The 14,072-nt window shown below is 42.3% G+C and overlaps 2 protein-coding genes across 5 annotated transcripts in view; one reads left to right on the forward strand and one right to left on the reverse strand.

Moving 5' to 3' along the window:
* Positions 1-9,547, reverse strand: part of RITA1 (RBPJ interacting and tubulin associated 1) — a 28,916-nt gene extending 19,369 nt beyond the window's left edge. The window contains exon 1 of one of the 4 annotated variants that reach the window (XM_053702168.1): positions 9,472-9,547. Coding sequence is in view for 1 of the 4 variants with exons in the window: in XM_053702165.1 (XP_053558140.1) it covers positions 7,187-7,209 (23 nt within the window). In the remaining 3 variants the exon portion in view is untranslated. Of the gene's footprint in view, positions 1-7,186; positions 7,276-9,215; positions 9,433-9,471 lie in introns of those variants that run through there. The other 3 variants (XM_053702167.1, XM_053702166.1, XM_053702165.1) reach the window with 3 other exon arrangements.
* Positions 9,479-14,072, forward strand: part of DDX54 (DEAD-box helicase 54) — a 138,741-nt gene continuing 134,147 nt past the window's right edge. The window contains exon 1 of the mRNA XM_053702164.1: positions 9,479-9,675. Within this exon, the coding sequence (XP_053558139.1) occupies positions 9,556-9,675 (120 nt within the window). The 5' untranslated portion in view covers positions 9,479-9,555. The remainder of the gene's footprint in view (positions 9,676-14,072) is intronic.

Below are 14,072 nucleotides of genomic sequence, written 5' to 3' on the forward strand. Positions count from 1 at the left end.
TGGAGTTTGATGTTCCGTAATCCTTGTCTCAAATACTCATATGATGATGACAGTTACCTTACAGAGGATTAAAAAGAAAAAATATGTGCAGAGTCAGACAAATTATTAACGATGTCCCTCAAAGGTCAACAAGTCAGCCTAGAGTCCAAAACAAGTGGATCAAGTCATCTAGATAGGATGGAAACAATGACTCTAGCGTACCCCTATTTTTAGGATACTGTTGGTGTCGGATTGCCGAGACATGAATTCCCAGGAGTGTGGCATAGACCCAGACCCAAGATTTGCATAAATAAAAAAGAGAGAAGTGCTCAACCTGGGAACGAACAATAGTATAATAGCTTGTTCTATGGTTAGATACCACCCAAGAAGCAACCTCTTTTTGCTCAAGATGTGCCTTTCACAGAGAAGAACTTTCCTGAAGCATATCAGTCTGATCCTGACTTCACAGTACAGTCCAGCCCGAAATACCAGGCAATCCCTCTCTGAACGAGAGAAACGGCAAAACCCCAGACGTATGTTTCGGCCTACTGTGGGCCTCATCAGTGAGGTGCAGCCATATCCCTCTAGGCACATTGAGCAACGGGACCACGTCTGGATTCCCGCATCTCACTTAGGGAGACTTCCCTAAGAGTCATAATTTGCATAAATAAAAAGAGAGAAGTGCTTAACCTGGAAACGAACAATAGCATAATAGCTTGTTCTATGGCTGGTTACCACCCAAGTGTCAGGATGCCAGGAATCAGACTGAGACGAGAAGTGCAAAAATAATCACAACTTTATTAATAGCAAAAAATAATAAAAAGTCCACAAGTCAAATAACAAGCCAGGAGTCAAAACCAGAGCTGATAGTCAGACGAGCCGAGTCAGGAGCCAAAGCGAATAGTCAGACGAGCCGGAATCAGATAACAAGGAAAACAGCAGAGTCAGGAACACGCCAGGGATCAGGAACCAGGAAGGACGTCAGGCAGCCAGATAATACACAGGAACTCTCACAAACAGGTCTGAGACAACGCAAAGGCAAAGCATACTGAACAGAGGCCCTTTAAATAATAAGTGATGACATCACAATTCTGAGACTGCATCCTGTCTCACACCGATGATGCACAGCAATCTGGCTATAAAAGGAAGTGCAGGAAATGAGCAGCATCCCCCACAATGCACCATATTCAGGAAGAGAGGTGAGTAAAATGGCTGCTAGCCGCACATGGCAAACACAAAAGGGAAAAAACCCTGACAGTACCCTCCCCTCAACGACCCCTCCCCCGTGGGAGGACAAAAGGCTTATTGGGGAAACGGGCATGGAAGGCACGGAGGAGGGCAGGAGCATGAATATCAGAGGAGGGAACCCAAGAACACTCTTCCGGACCGTAGCCCCTCCAGTGAACCAAATACTGTACACGGCCCCTGGACATACGAGAGTCAATAATGCTGCTGACCTCATACTCCTCATGGTTGTCAACAAAGATAGGACGGGGACAAGGCAACACAGTGGTAAACCGATTACAAACCAATGGTTTCAGGAGGGAGACATGAAAAACATTGGAGATTCGCATAGCAGGAGGAGGGTCAAGAGCGTAGGCCACAGGATTAACCCGTCAGAGTATTCGAAAAGGACCAACAAAACGGGGAGCCAATTTATTGGAAGGCACACAAAGGTTCAAGTTGCGGGAGGACAGCCAAACTCTCTCACCAACCTGGTAGGAGGTGCGGGCAGACGCCTACGATCAGCCTGGAACTTTTGGCGCTGCATAGAACGATGAAGGCAATCCTGAACCTGCACCCATGTGGAACGGAGTTGCCGGAGATGCTCCTCCAAAGCCGGAATACCCTGAGACATGAATGAATCGGGCAACAAGGATGGTTGAAACCCATAATTCGCCATGAACGGGGATAACTTGGAGGAAGCATTAATAGCACTATTACGAGCAAACTCTGCCCAAGGTAACAGTTCAGACCAATTATTGTGGTGATCTGAGACATAGCAACGGAGGAACTGTTCCAGAACTTGATTAGACCGTTCCGCAGCCCCATTGGATTGAGGGTGATATGCCGAGGAGAAGGAAAGCTGGATCCCCATTTGAGCACAAAAGGAACGCCAAAATCTGGAGACAAACTGGCTACCCCGGTCCGACACTACCTCCTTGGGTAACCCATGTAGACGGAAAACCTCCCGGGCAAAAATTGAAGCAAGCTCCTGAGCGGTAGGCAGCTTCATCAAGGGAATGCCATGTGACATTTTAGAAAAACGGTCAACCACCATAAGGATAACAGTATTACCATTGGAAACAGGGAGCTCGACAATGAAGTCCATGGAAAGATGTGTCCAAGGACGCTCACCATTAGCAATAGGTTGAAGAAGACCAAAAGGAAGACGTTGAGTAATCTTATTCTGTGCACAAACTGAGCAGGAGGCAACATACGCGGCAACATCAGAATGAAGACCTTGCCACCAGAATTGTCGAGTGACAGACTAAATAATTTGGTTCTTGCCTGGGTGACCTGCGGCTTTAGGATAGTGGTAAGTGTGCAAAAGTTTAGTTCGAAGATTCTCAGGAACAAAACACTAACCACTAGGTTTCTCAGGAGGCACATTGGTTTGTGCAGCCAGGATCTCCTCCCCCAAGGGAGAAGTCAAATTAGTATATATGATAGCCAAAATATGGTCAGGAGGTATAACAGGAGTAGGTACAGACTCCTCCTTGGACAGAGGCGAGAGAGGGCATCAGCCCTACCATTCTTACTACCAGGCAGGTAGGAGACCACATAATTAAACCGAGACAAAAATAGCGCCCATCTGGCCTGTCGGGGCGACAAACGTTTTGCTTCAGATAGATAAGTTAAATTCTTGTGGTTAGTAAGAATGAGCACTGGCACGCTAGTACCCTCTGTCGCCAATTTCATAATTGCACTCCGCTGGAGACAATTTCTTAGAGAAGAAACCACACGGATGCAAGGAACCGTCAGGCGTAGGACGTTGAGACAAGAGGGCACCTACTCCAGTCTCAGACGCATCGACCTCAAGAACGAAAGGCAGGACAGGGTTAGGATGAGCCAGAACTGGAACGGCAGCAAAGGCAGTCTTAAGACTATCAAAGGCCTTAATGGCAGTAGGTGACCAATGGAGTGGATCATTCTCTTTACGGGTCATGTCTGTGATGGGTTTGACCAAGGAAGAAAAGTTTTTAATAAACTTTCTATAATAATTGGCGAACCCCAAAAAACGTTGAATAGACCGAAGACCAACTGGGCGAGGCCACTGCAGAACTGCAGATAACTTGTCAGGATCCATGGAGAACCCTGCAACGGAGATAACATAACCTAGGAAGGTTACTTGAGTCTGATGGAACATTTCTTGAGTTTACAAAACAGGCTATTCTCACGTAGTCTCTGAAGAACCCGTGTAACATCAGAACGATGAGCCTCAAGTGTGGGTGAGTGTATGAGGATGTCATCCAAGTACACCACAACACACTGTTGCAACATATCTCGTAAGACATCATTAATAAATTCATGAAAAACAGCTAGGGGTATTACAAGATACTCATAATGCCCGCTCCTGGTGTTAAATGCTGTTTTCCATTCTTGGCCCTCCTTAATCCTAACGAGATTGTACGCTCCTCTCAAATCAAGTTTAGTAAAGACCGTAGCTCCCTTGAGGCAGTCAAAGAGTTCCGTAATGAGCGGAATAGGGTAAGCATTCTTAATGGTAAGACGATTAAGACCCCTATAATCGATACATGGTCTTAACTCGCCACCCTTTTTCTTCACATAGAAGATGCCAGCCCCTGCAGGAGAGCAGGATTTGCGGATGATCCCCAGCGACAGAGCATCGGCAACATACTCCTCCATAGCACGCACAAGACTTTAACTGGTTTCCGAAAACAAGTGGAAATACATTGCGGGGACCATGACAAAATTTCGGACCTGCGCCAGTCGAGACTGGGATTGTGCTTTTGGAGCCAGGGATAACCCAGAACAACCGGAAAATGCGGAGAGTTTATCACCTGGAACTGGAGGGTTTCAAAATGGAGAGCCCCAACAGCTATGGACAATGGAGCAGTTTCATGAGTAACGAGTGCGGGCAGAAGGGGCCTGCTATCAATGGCCTCAATAGCAAGTGGAACGGACCGAGGCAAAACAGGAATGGAGTGCTTTGATACAAAAGCACCGTCAATGAAATAGCCTGCAGCACCGGAGTCAACAAGAGCCTGAGTGACTATGGAGGAGTCCACCCAGGAAAGGACAACCGTGACCAAATGTTTCTCCTTAAGCAGTTCTGGGGACGAGGAGAAGTCACCCAAGGTCTGCCCCCGACAGGACCTTAGGTGTGAGCGTTTCCCGGCCGTGTAGGACTTCAAAAGGTGGCCCTGTAACCCACAATAGAGGCAGAGCCGCTCCCTCCTCCTAAAGGCCCTCTCCGCCGCGGAGAGTCGCGTGAATCCCAACTGCATCGGCTCAGCAGTACCTGGTGACTCGGGTCCAGGAGGCATGGGAGGAGATGGAGGCATGGGTGGGAACGAACACGTAGGAAACAACGGAACAGGAGGCTTCCGCAAGCGCTCCTTGAAAGAGGGCCTCTCACTGAGTCTGATGTCAATTAGGATCAAAAAAGACACTAATGCCTCGAGATCCTCTGGTAAATCTCTGGCAGCAACTTCTTCTTTAATCGCATCAGAGAGCCCATGAAAGAAGGCGGCAACAAGGGCTTCATTGTTCCAACCTACCTCTGCGGCAAGCGTACGGAACTCAATAGCATACTGAGCAACAGATCTTGTACCTTGCTGAATGGACATGAGTCGTTTAGCAGCAGAGGAGGAGCGAGCCAGAACATCAAATACCCTGCAAAAGGAGGCCACAAATTCAGGGTAATTTGAAATCACAGGTTTATTAGTCTCCCACAAGGGATTAGCCCAGGCAAGAGCTGTGTCAGAGAGTAACGAGATGAGAAATCCCACCTTAGCTCTGTCCGAGGGAAACGCCTGAGGTAACATCTCAAAGTAAATGCCCACCCGCTTCAAAAACCCTCTGCACTGAATAGGATCTCCTCTATATCGCTGAGGTAGAGGTGCAGAACCGGACATGCTCCTGGTAGGCATAGGTGCAGCAGCGGAAACAGGAGCAGCCATAGCTTGCGGGACACTTTGGTCCAAATGTGCAGTGCGAGTCAGCAGGGTTTGCAGGGCTAGTGCAAATTGATCCAAGCGGTGATCCTGTACATCCATCCTGAAAATGATGGCAGGTAAAGGTGGATAATTAGCAGCATCAGGATTCATGGCCTTTGTGTAATGTCAGGATGCCAGGAATCAAGAAGTGCAAAAATAATCACACCTTTATTAATATCAAAAAATAATAAAAAGTCCACAAGTCAAATAACAAGCCAGGAGTCAAAACCAGAGCTGGTAGTCAGACGAGCCGAGTCAGGAGCCAAAGCGAATAGTCAGATGAGCCGGAATCAGGAACAAGGAAAACAGCAGAGTCAGGAACAAGCCAGGGATCAGGAACCAGGAAGGACGTCAGGCAGCCAGGTAATACACAGGAACTCTCACAAACAGGTCTGAGACAACGCAAAGGCAAAGCATACTGAACAGAGGCCCTTTAAATAATAAGTGATGACATCACAATTCTGAGACTGCATCCTGTCTCACACCGATGATGCACAGCAGTCTGGCTATAAAAGGAAGTGCAGGAAATGAGCAGCATCCCCGACAATGCACCATATTCAGGAAGGGAGGTGAGTAAAAAGGCTGCCAGCAGCACATGGCAAACACAACAGGGGAAAAAACCCTGACACCAAGAAACAGCCTCTTTTTGCTCAACATGTGCCTTTCAGAGAGAAGACCTTTCCTGAAGCATATCAGTCTGATCCTGACTTCACAGTACAGTCCAGCCCCGAAATACCAGGCAATCCCTCTCTGAACGAGCGAAACAGCAAAACCACAGACGTACGTTTCGGCCTATTGTGGGCCTCGTCAGTGAGGTGCAGCCATATCCTGCTAGGCACACTGAGCAACGGGTCCATTTCTGGATTCCTGCATCACACTTAGGAAGACTTCAGGTCCCTCTTTCCATTCCAACATTCTCACTAGGATTGCATATTTTAATTTTAATTTTATCCCTGAGTGTGACATGTTTTTGATAGGATAGGATTGGATATGAGCTAATTGTAATTTCTAGCCAACTCTTGGTCATAACCTGAGCCAATATGAATTAATATCAATATATTTAATTAAGGCTTTCATTATATATATATATATATATATATATATATATATATATATATATATATATATATAGTTTGAATATGGTCCTAGTAGAACTAATTCTCATCACCCCATTGGTAACATTGTGTCCAATTTGAATTCCATAGGGGTAGGAGGGGCCAATGATATAACTTTAAACTTTAATTTCTTAGGATCAAGTCGCTATCAAGTTACTATGATTTAAACAGTATCTTTGAAACCCTTAATTAGAATGTATTTAAACACTTGTGCATGTAATGAATTATGTCCATGTTCCTCCTAATTAGGGATTCCCTGGTCACCTTTAAGAGCCATCTGGTATAAATAGTATCAAGGCTAATATAATATTCAGCATCAGACGGAGTGTTTAGTGTACACAGTTTATTATTCCTTCATCAACAGAGTAGCTATCTTAGGGAATGACACCCCGGCATAGGAGATGTTTTGAGTCTTATCTTTGAACCTAGGGACACACAAACTAGTGTCAGAAAGTTCTAGCACAATCACCCTAACAGTAAGGTCTATTTAGTGTCTAATAACCATAGACTGAAAGTTTAATTATAGGTGCCCTGCTCACCGGTCATAAATTAGAAATACAATATATGATTACTGACAGCGATTAATAAAGGGGGCGTATATGTTTAATAAATGGGGCGTTATTTGTATTGATGCCCACATGGGAGGGGACACTAAAAACTTACAGGGAGTTCTGATTGGAAACTATGTTGGAAGGTGTGTACCTCTAGTCCAATCAGTAAATAGAAAGTGCTTTTAAAGCTTTAGGGTGTGAAATGTTTTACACGAGGCTAAGAGTACGGCTAAAAGTCAAAACATGTCAGCCTATGTTCTCATTTTCTGTATCCCTCATTGATGGTTTTACCTAGGGTATTTGTAACCCTTATGCTTTTATAATTGGAAATTAATAAAGATATTATATTTAACCTTACCCAGCTTGGTGCTCCTCACTCATTTGCCTGTTTTTGATTACAGTGATTAAAGTACCATGTTGGGTTCTTCAGCATAGCGCTTGAATAATATGAGTAGCCATTAAATGGCCCCTAGAAACAGTTTTATTAGCAGGAGCTCCTGAAAAGCATGTCCGACCACTTTGGAAGTCAGCTCCGCCCCCTGCTTTGTTTTTTTTTAATTCCTGTACGTATATTATTAACTTGGGCTTCACATTTTGTATTAAATACTTTTACTCTTGGAGTGGTTTGCGCTCTCTCTCTGTTTTTTGTCTTTCAATTTCCATTTGGGGGGAGGAGGATCACAGTCTTAGCTTATATATACTTGTTGCATGAAATCCCATTATAGTCTATGGGCATTCCATTTTGTCATTCACCCTTGCCATTCCATAGAAAGCAGCTATAATCTGACGTAATCTCACTTTCAGAATATGCTACTGCACCAGTGGAACATATCTGGTAAATATCTAGTTGATATATGTCTCATAGTTTTGTTGCTTTAGCACTTTTAAAGGGACACTGAACCAAAAAATTTTTCTTTTGTGATTCAGATAGAGTATGACATTTTAAAGATACAGTCAACACCAGAATTTTTGTATTTTAAAAAAATAGATAATCCCTTAATTACCAATTCCCCAGTTTTGCATAACCAACACAGTTATAATTATACATGTTTTACCTCTGTAATTACCTTGCATCTATGCCTCAGCAGACTGACCCCTTATTTCAGTTCTTTTGACAGACTTGAATTTTAGCCAATCAGAGCTGTCTCCATGGTAAATTCATGTGCATGAGCTCAATGTTATCTATATTAAACACGTGAACTAATGCCCTCTAGTGGTGAAAAACTATCAAAATGCCTTTAGATTAGAGACGGCCTTCAAGGTCTAAGAAATTAGCATATGAACCTCCTAGGTTTAGCTTTCAACTAAGAATACCTAGGGAACAAAGCAAAATTGGTGATAAAAGTAAATGGGAAAGTTGTTTAAAATGACATGCCCTATTTGAAACATGAAAGGTTTTTTTGGACTTGACTGTCCCTTTAAGCAACTTTCTAATTTACTCCTATTATCAAATTTTCTTTATTCTCTTGGTATCTTTATTTGAAATGCAAGAATGTAAGTTTAGATGCCAGCCCATTTTTGGTGAACAATGTGGGTTGTTCTTGCTGATTGGTGGATAAATTGATCCACCAATAAAAAAAGTGCTGTCCAGAGTTCTGAACAACAAAAAAAAGCTTATAGATGCATTATTTTCAAATAAAGATAGCAAGAGAACAAAGAAAATTTGATAATAGGAGTAAATTAGAAAGTTGTTTAAAATCGCTACTTTATCTGAATCACGAAAACAAAAAATTGGGTTCAGCGTCCCTTTAAATGTAATCCCATTATAGTCTATGGATATTTCATTTTATCATTCACCCTTGTCATTCCATAGAAAACAGCTATAATCTGATGTAATCTCACTTTCAGAATATGCCACTGTACCTGGGGAACATATCTCGTAAATATCTAGTTGTTACGTCTCATAGTTTTGTTGCTTCCACATTTTTAATTTTACATCCCATTATAGTCTATGGGCATTCCATTTTGTCATTCACCCTTGTCATTCCTTTTAGTACATCCCTGGCATGTGTGCTGCTGTCTAGGGGACTCTGCAAATTTATGTTTGCTGTCTTATTTTTAATATGTTGTCCAGTACATTTGACCCTGTTTAGTCTAAGACCTGGTGGCAATAATGTATGCATGCATGGCCTTGTTGTCAGGCAGATACTAGCTAGCTCTGGTGCAAAAATAAAAATATATGTCTGTGTGTGTGTGTGTATACTACAAAAAATACACTTTCCTTGCCTATCCCCACATAATAGCAAATGTATTGGATATCTCTCACCCTTAACACTAGACAACATACACATTACTGGCCCTGTTATTGACGGTGACGTTCTACATGTAGTTACAACGATTCCTAAGTATAAATCACGCACTACCCTTACATTCGCTAGAATACATACAAATATTCAGGTGATAGCGACTCCTCTTCTAGCTACCTCAGCTTCCATGGTAATAACGCAAACGTAATAACGCAAACGCAATTTGGACTCATCTATACGTCACAGGGGGATACGGCTGACAACACTTTTGAATTTGAAGACTACAACTCGTAGAAATAACCCCTGAATGGAGGTTCCCATCTGTCTATCTACATAGGTCTTGACCGTAACTATAGGGTATAGAAAAGAAGTTCACCCATTCACCCCCGCGGATTACCAGAATGAAACAGTCCAGGAAATTGCGTCTTCACTTCCGGGTTTCTCGGAAACACGTGTGAGATTGGAGAATTGTGTTTGAGTTATGGCACAGAAGAAACGCAGGACGGGAAAATCACGTAAGCCCCGTGGTGACCGGGACAGTGACGATAGCGACACCAAGGAGTTTGAGGTTGAAGTCGGAATCCCGGAGCAGGATGACGTGGTGAGAGGGCGAGGTTTCCAACTGTGAGGGAGACATACTGTGTATAACCCGACTAGAAAAAAATGTGTCCCAAATTCACAATTACTTGCTATGGATATCAGTATTATGTTAGTGTTTCAGTGATAATATGCAGGTACTTGTACATACCATGTGCCAGCCTACTGATCTCCTCTTTAGTCACGTGTATTGCTTATGACTGTATTCACTGTCCTGTATTTTAGAAGAGAGGTTGCTTATTGGAATAGATTCCACACGTGTGTTAAAAAGAGGGTATAATTATATATATATATATATATATATATATATATATAGTAAAATCTGAGTTTGCTATATAATTTGAAATTAACAAAATATAAGCAATTTCTATATATTGACCCATACCCTGGGTAATACCCGTGAGACCCCCTCTCCTGAGGGGCATGGACAGAGCTATCCACTCCCTGCATTTGCATAAAAGTCTAATGGAGATACTGCCTCCTCCTCCTCCTAGAGATGTCCAGATGAAAAAACTAGGGAAAGGAGCCTGGTAAGCATTACCCAGGGTATGGGCCAATATATAGATATAGCTTATATTTTGTTAATTTCTAATTATCTTGCCCCCCCGGTAATACTTACCAGTGAGAGAATACAGAGCAAACTTAAAAGAATGGGTGGGAAATAACACAGAGTACACACAAATACTGCAACAAAAAATATAAATATTCCGTAACACAGGATAATATCATTCCACAGCCCTTGTGGAATGAGCCTTAAGCCCTTCAGGTACCTGTTCCCCTTTTTCTTTATAGGCTCTTGAAATGGCCTGTACAATCCAGCGAGAAATAGTTGTTCTTGACGGAGCCTGACCTTGACGAGGACCTCCAGGTACGATGAATAACCTTTCAGTCCTACAAATATCCTGGGTCCTTGAGATGTAGATATGAAGACATCTGACCACATCCAAACGATACAAAGGTTTAGTTTGAGATTCTGAGTTTTTAGGGCAAAAAGAAGGAAGAATGATATGTTGATAAAAGTCAGATACTACTTTTGGGAGAAATTCAGGAACAGTGCGAAGCACTACTTTATCTTGATGAAATATAATGTTAGAATCCTTAATTGATAGAGCTTGAAGTTCAGATTATCAGCGAGCCGATGTTATGGCCACTAAGAAAATAGTTTTCAATGTTAAAAAACATAAGGAAACTTCTCTTAAAGATTCAAAGGGAGATTCTAGAAGAGAATCCAGAACCAAAGGCAGACCCCAGGATGGAATTATTTTCTTGATAGATGGATGGATATGGGCCAAAGCTTGAAAGAATTGAATAATTAAAGAATCCTGAGCCCACCTAGTACCAGATATTGCAGATATTTCAGAAATTTGAACATTAAGAGTTGTAGCACTAAGGCCTTTAAGAGAACCATCATGAAGAAAATCTAATAGATGAAATATCTTGATTGTTGCTGTAGAAATATCATGTGAAATCATCCAAGATAAAATGATATCCCAAACATGGTAATATGCTCTGGATGTATTTCCCTTTTGAGCTTGAAGAAGCGTCTCAATGACAGGAGCTGAAATATTCAAGTGCTGTAATCTTGAGACCTCAGCAACCAAGTCATTCATTTGAATTGGTGTGGATTCGGATGGATTACTTGTCCCTGAGTCAGCATTTCCCAAGAGACTGAAAGATGCCATGGATGTTGGATTGCTAGTTTGAGTACCAAAGGAAACCAAGGCCTTCGAGGCCTAAATGGAAGGATAACAATGAAGATAGCCTGTTCTAGCAGAATTCTCTTCAATAACCTGGGAATTGGAGGAAAGACATAGAGAATGTTGTATATCCAATTGTGGAGAAAGACATCCACTCCTAACGCATGAGGTGTCGGGTAACGACTGAAGCACTGGGGAACCTGATGGTTTAATGCAGAGGCCATTAGATCAACTTCTGGAAGTCCCCAGAGACTGGTTATCTTCCGGAACAACCATTTGTTCAGTTGCCATTCGATTGGAGAAATTCGACTCCTGCTCAAATAGTCTGCCTTGATATTCTCTCTTCCCGGAACATGGATTGCAGAGAGAAACTGAATGTGGTGTTGTGCCCATTTGAAGATTGGAGATACTTCCTTTAATGCATTTAGACTTCTTTTACCTCCCTGGAATTGGAGATAAGCTGCCGCTGTCCTGTTGTCGGTCAAGATCTTTACTGCTTTTCCTTCCTATAATTGCTGGAATGCTAGGAGAGCTAAGAATATTGCTCTGATCTCCAAAAGATTTGATGGAAGAGACTGATGTCTTTCCCATGTACCTTGGGCATACCTGTCCAGACAATGTGCTCCCCAACAGGTCTTGCAGGCATTTGTTTGAACAACAATCCAATTCGGTTCCTTAAGAGGAAGGCCCCTGGATAGATTATTTGATTGGGACCACCAAAGAAGAGAGATCTTCAGATTCATGGGTACTTTGATTTGCTGAGACAAACCCTTTCTTCTGTTGAATGCTTGTAGGAAATAGATTTGGAATGGACGTATTCTCCATCTGGCCCATCTCACCATATGGATCACTGAGGACATGTAACCTAAAACTTTCATCCATTGGTGGGCCGTAAGATAGTTGACATGGCGGAACTGTTGGAAGTAATTTAGAAGAAACCTGACTCAAATTTCTGGAAGAGACACAATCTCCTGTGTGTCGAAGTGTGCTCCTAGAAAAACAATCTGTTGGCAGGGTAAAAGTTGACTCTTTTGGAAATTGATATTCCAGCTGTGGTCCTGATGAACTTCTAGAAGGATAGACCTGTGTGCCAGCGCCTGTTGCTGTGAACTTGCCAGTAGAAGAATGCCATCTAAATAATGGATTATGAATAATCCCTTTACACGTAACTCTGCTATTAGAGGAACCAATACCTTTTGTAAAGACCCATGGAGTAGTAGATATCCCGAAGGGAAGGGCTAAAAACTGAAAATGACGATCTCTGACCGTGAAGCAGAAAAACTTGCTGTGCTGTGTTGCAATGGGAATATGGAAATAAGCATCCTTCAAATCTATGGAAAGCAGGAAGTTTTTTGGTGGGATGATATTGATTACTGATAGAACAGATTCCATCTTGAAATGTTGAACCCTGAAGAAAGTGTTTAACACTCGAAGATCTAGAACTGGCCTCCAGGAAGAGAGGTTAATAAAATCCCTTGTCGTGGTCTTGGATTGGTATCTCTTGAATAACGCCATTGCACATGAGCTTGCTGACAAACTCCAATATTGCTTTTAATTTTACAGGATCCCTGGGGAGTGGAGATTTTACTAAGCATGGAAGGATAGTCTTTCTCTTGAACTCCATATGATAACCGTGCTGAAGAATCCCCAGAACACATTGGTCTGAAATACTGGACGCCCAGACCCCCCTGAAATTGAACAATCTTCCTCCCAAAGGAGGATCTGGGCCTAAAAGGAAGGAAAGGACTTACCACGTCCTCTACCACGAAACTGAAGGTTATATCTTCCATCTTGATGCTCAAAGAATTCTTTCCTGGAAGAAGCTTTAAAGTTTTTTTTGATGCATATTATGTTGTCTGTGAGTAAAGGAAGGATGTTTTCGGCTCTTGAAAACCTGTGGGAGGAAAGGGCTCTTACCTCCTGTTCTCTTTGAAATTAAGGTTTCTAATTAATTGCTTACCAAATAGCATATCTCCTTCAAAAGGAAGAGTTAATAAATTCAACTTGGAACAGCTTCCCTAATGTTGCAGCCACAATGCTCTTCTAACAAGTTTAGCAGTAGACATAGACTTTGCATTAAGCTCCAAAATACTGGTAGCAGCTGATAGACAAAAAGAAATAACCATATTAAAGTGAAGGTAAACTTTGATGAATGAAAGCCTGTTTTTTAAAAATATTATTAAAATCAGGGGCACTTTCATTCATCAAAGTTTACAAAGCAGCTGTTTTGATTAAAAGTGTATCTCTCTTCTTTGCACAGCCAGAGAAGCTTCCCCCTCCTGGAAATCCTCTCTTCACACGTCAGCAATGACTAATTCGGCTTCCTCCAATCACAGCATGTCCTCAGGCAATGACTACCCTGAGCGGAATGCCGTGATTGGAGGAAGCCGGATTAGTCATTGCTGACGTGTGAAGAGAGGAAATCCAGGTGGGGAAGCTGCTCTGGCTGTGAAAAGAAAAAAAGGTTAGTTTTTAATCAAAACGGCTGCTTTGTAAACTTTGTTGAATGAAAGTGCTCCTGTTTTTAATAGTATTTTTAAAAAACGGGCTTTCATTCATCAAAGTTTACCTTCACTTTAAAATCTGCAAGAACAGATACAATATTTTCATTATCTTGAAAAGAATTATATAGGTTAGACCACACTTCAGTAGCTTTTAAAGTTGAAAAAAAGTGCAAGCAGAGGATGAAATAAAGCCCCTTGTT

The sequence above is a fragment of the Bombina bombina genome, chromosome 2 (genome assembly GCF_027579735.1).
Source record: "Bombina bombina isolate aBomBom1 chromosome 2, aBomBom1.pri, whole genome shotgun sequence".
Taxonomy (NCBI): domain Eukaryota; kingdom Metazoa; phylum Chordata; class Amphibia; order Anura; family Bombinatoridae; genus Bombina; species Bombina bombina.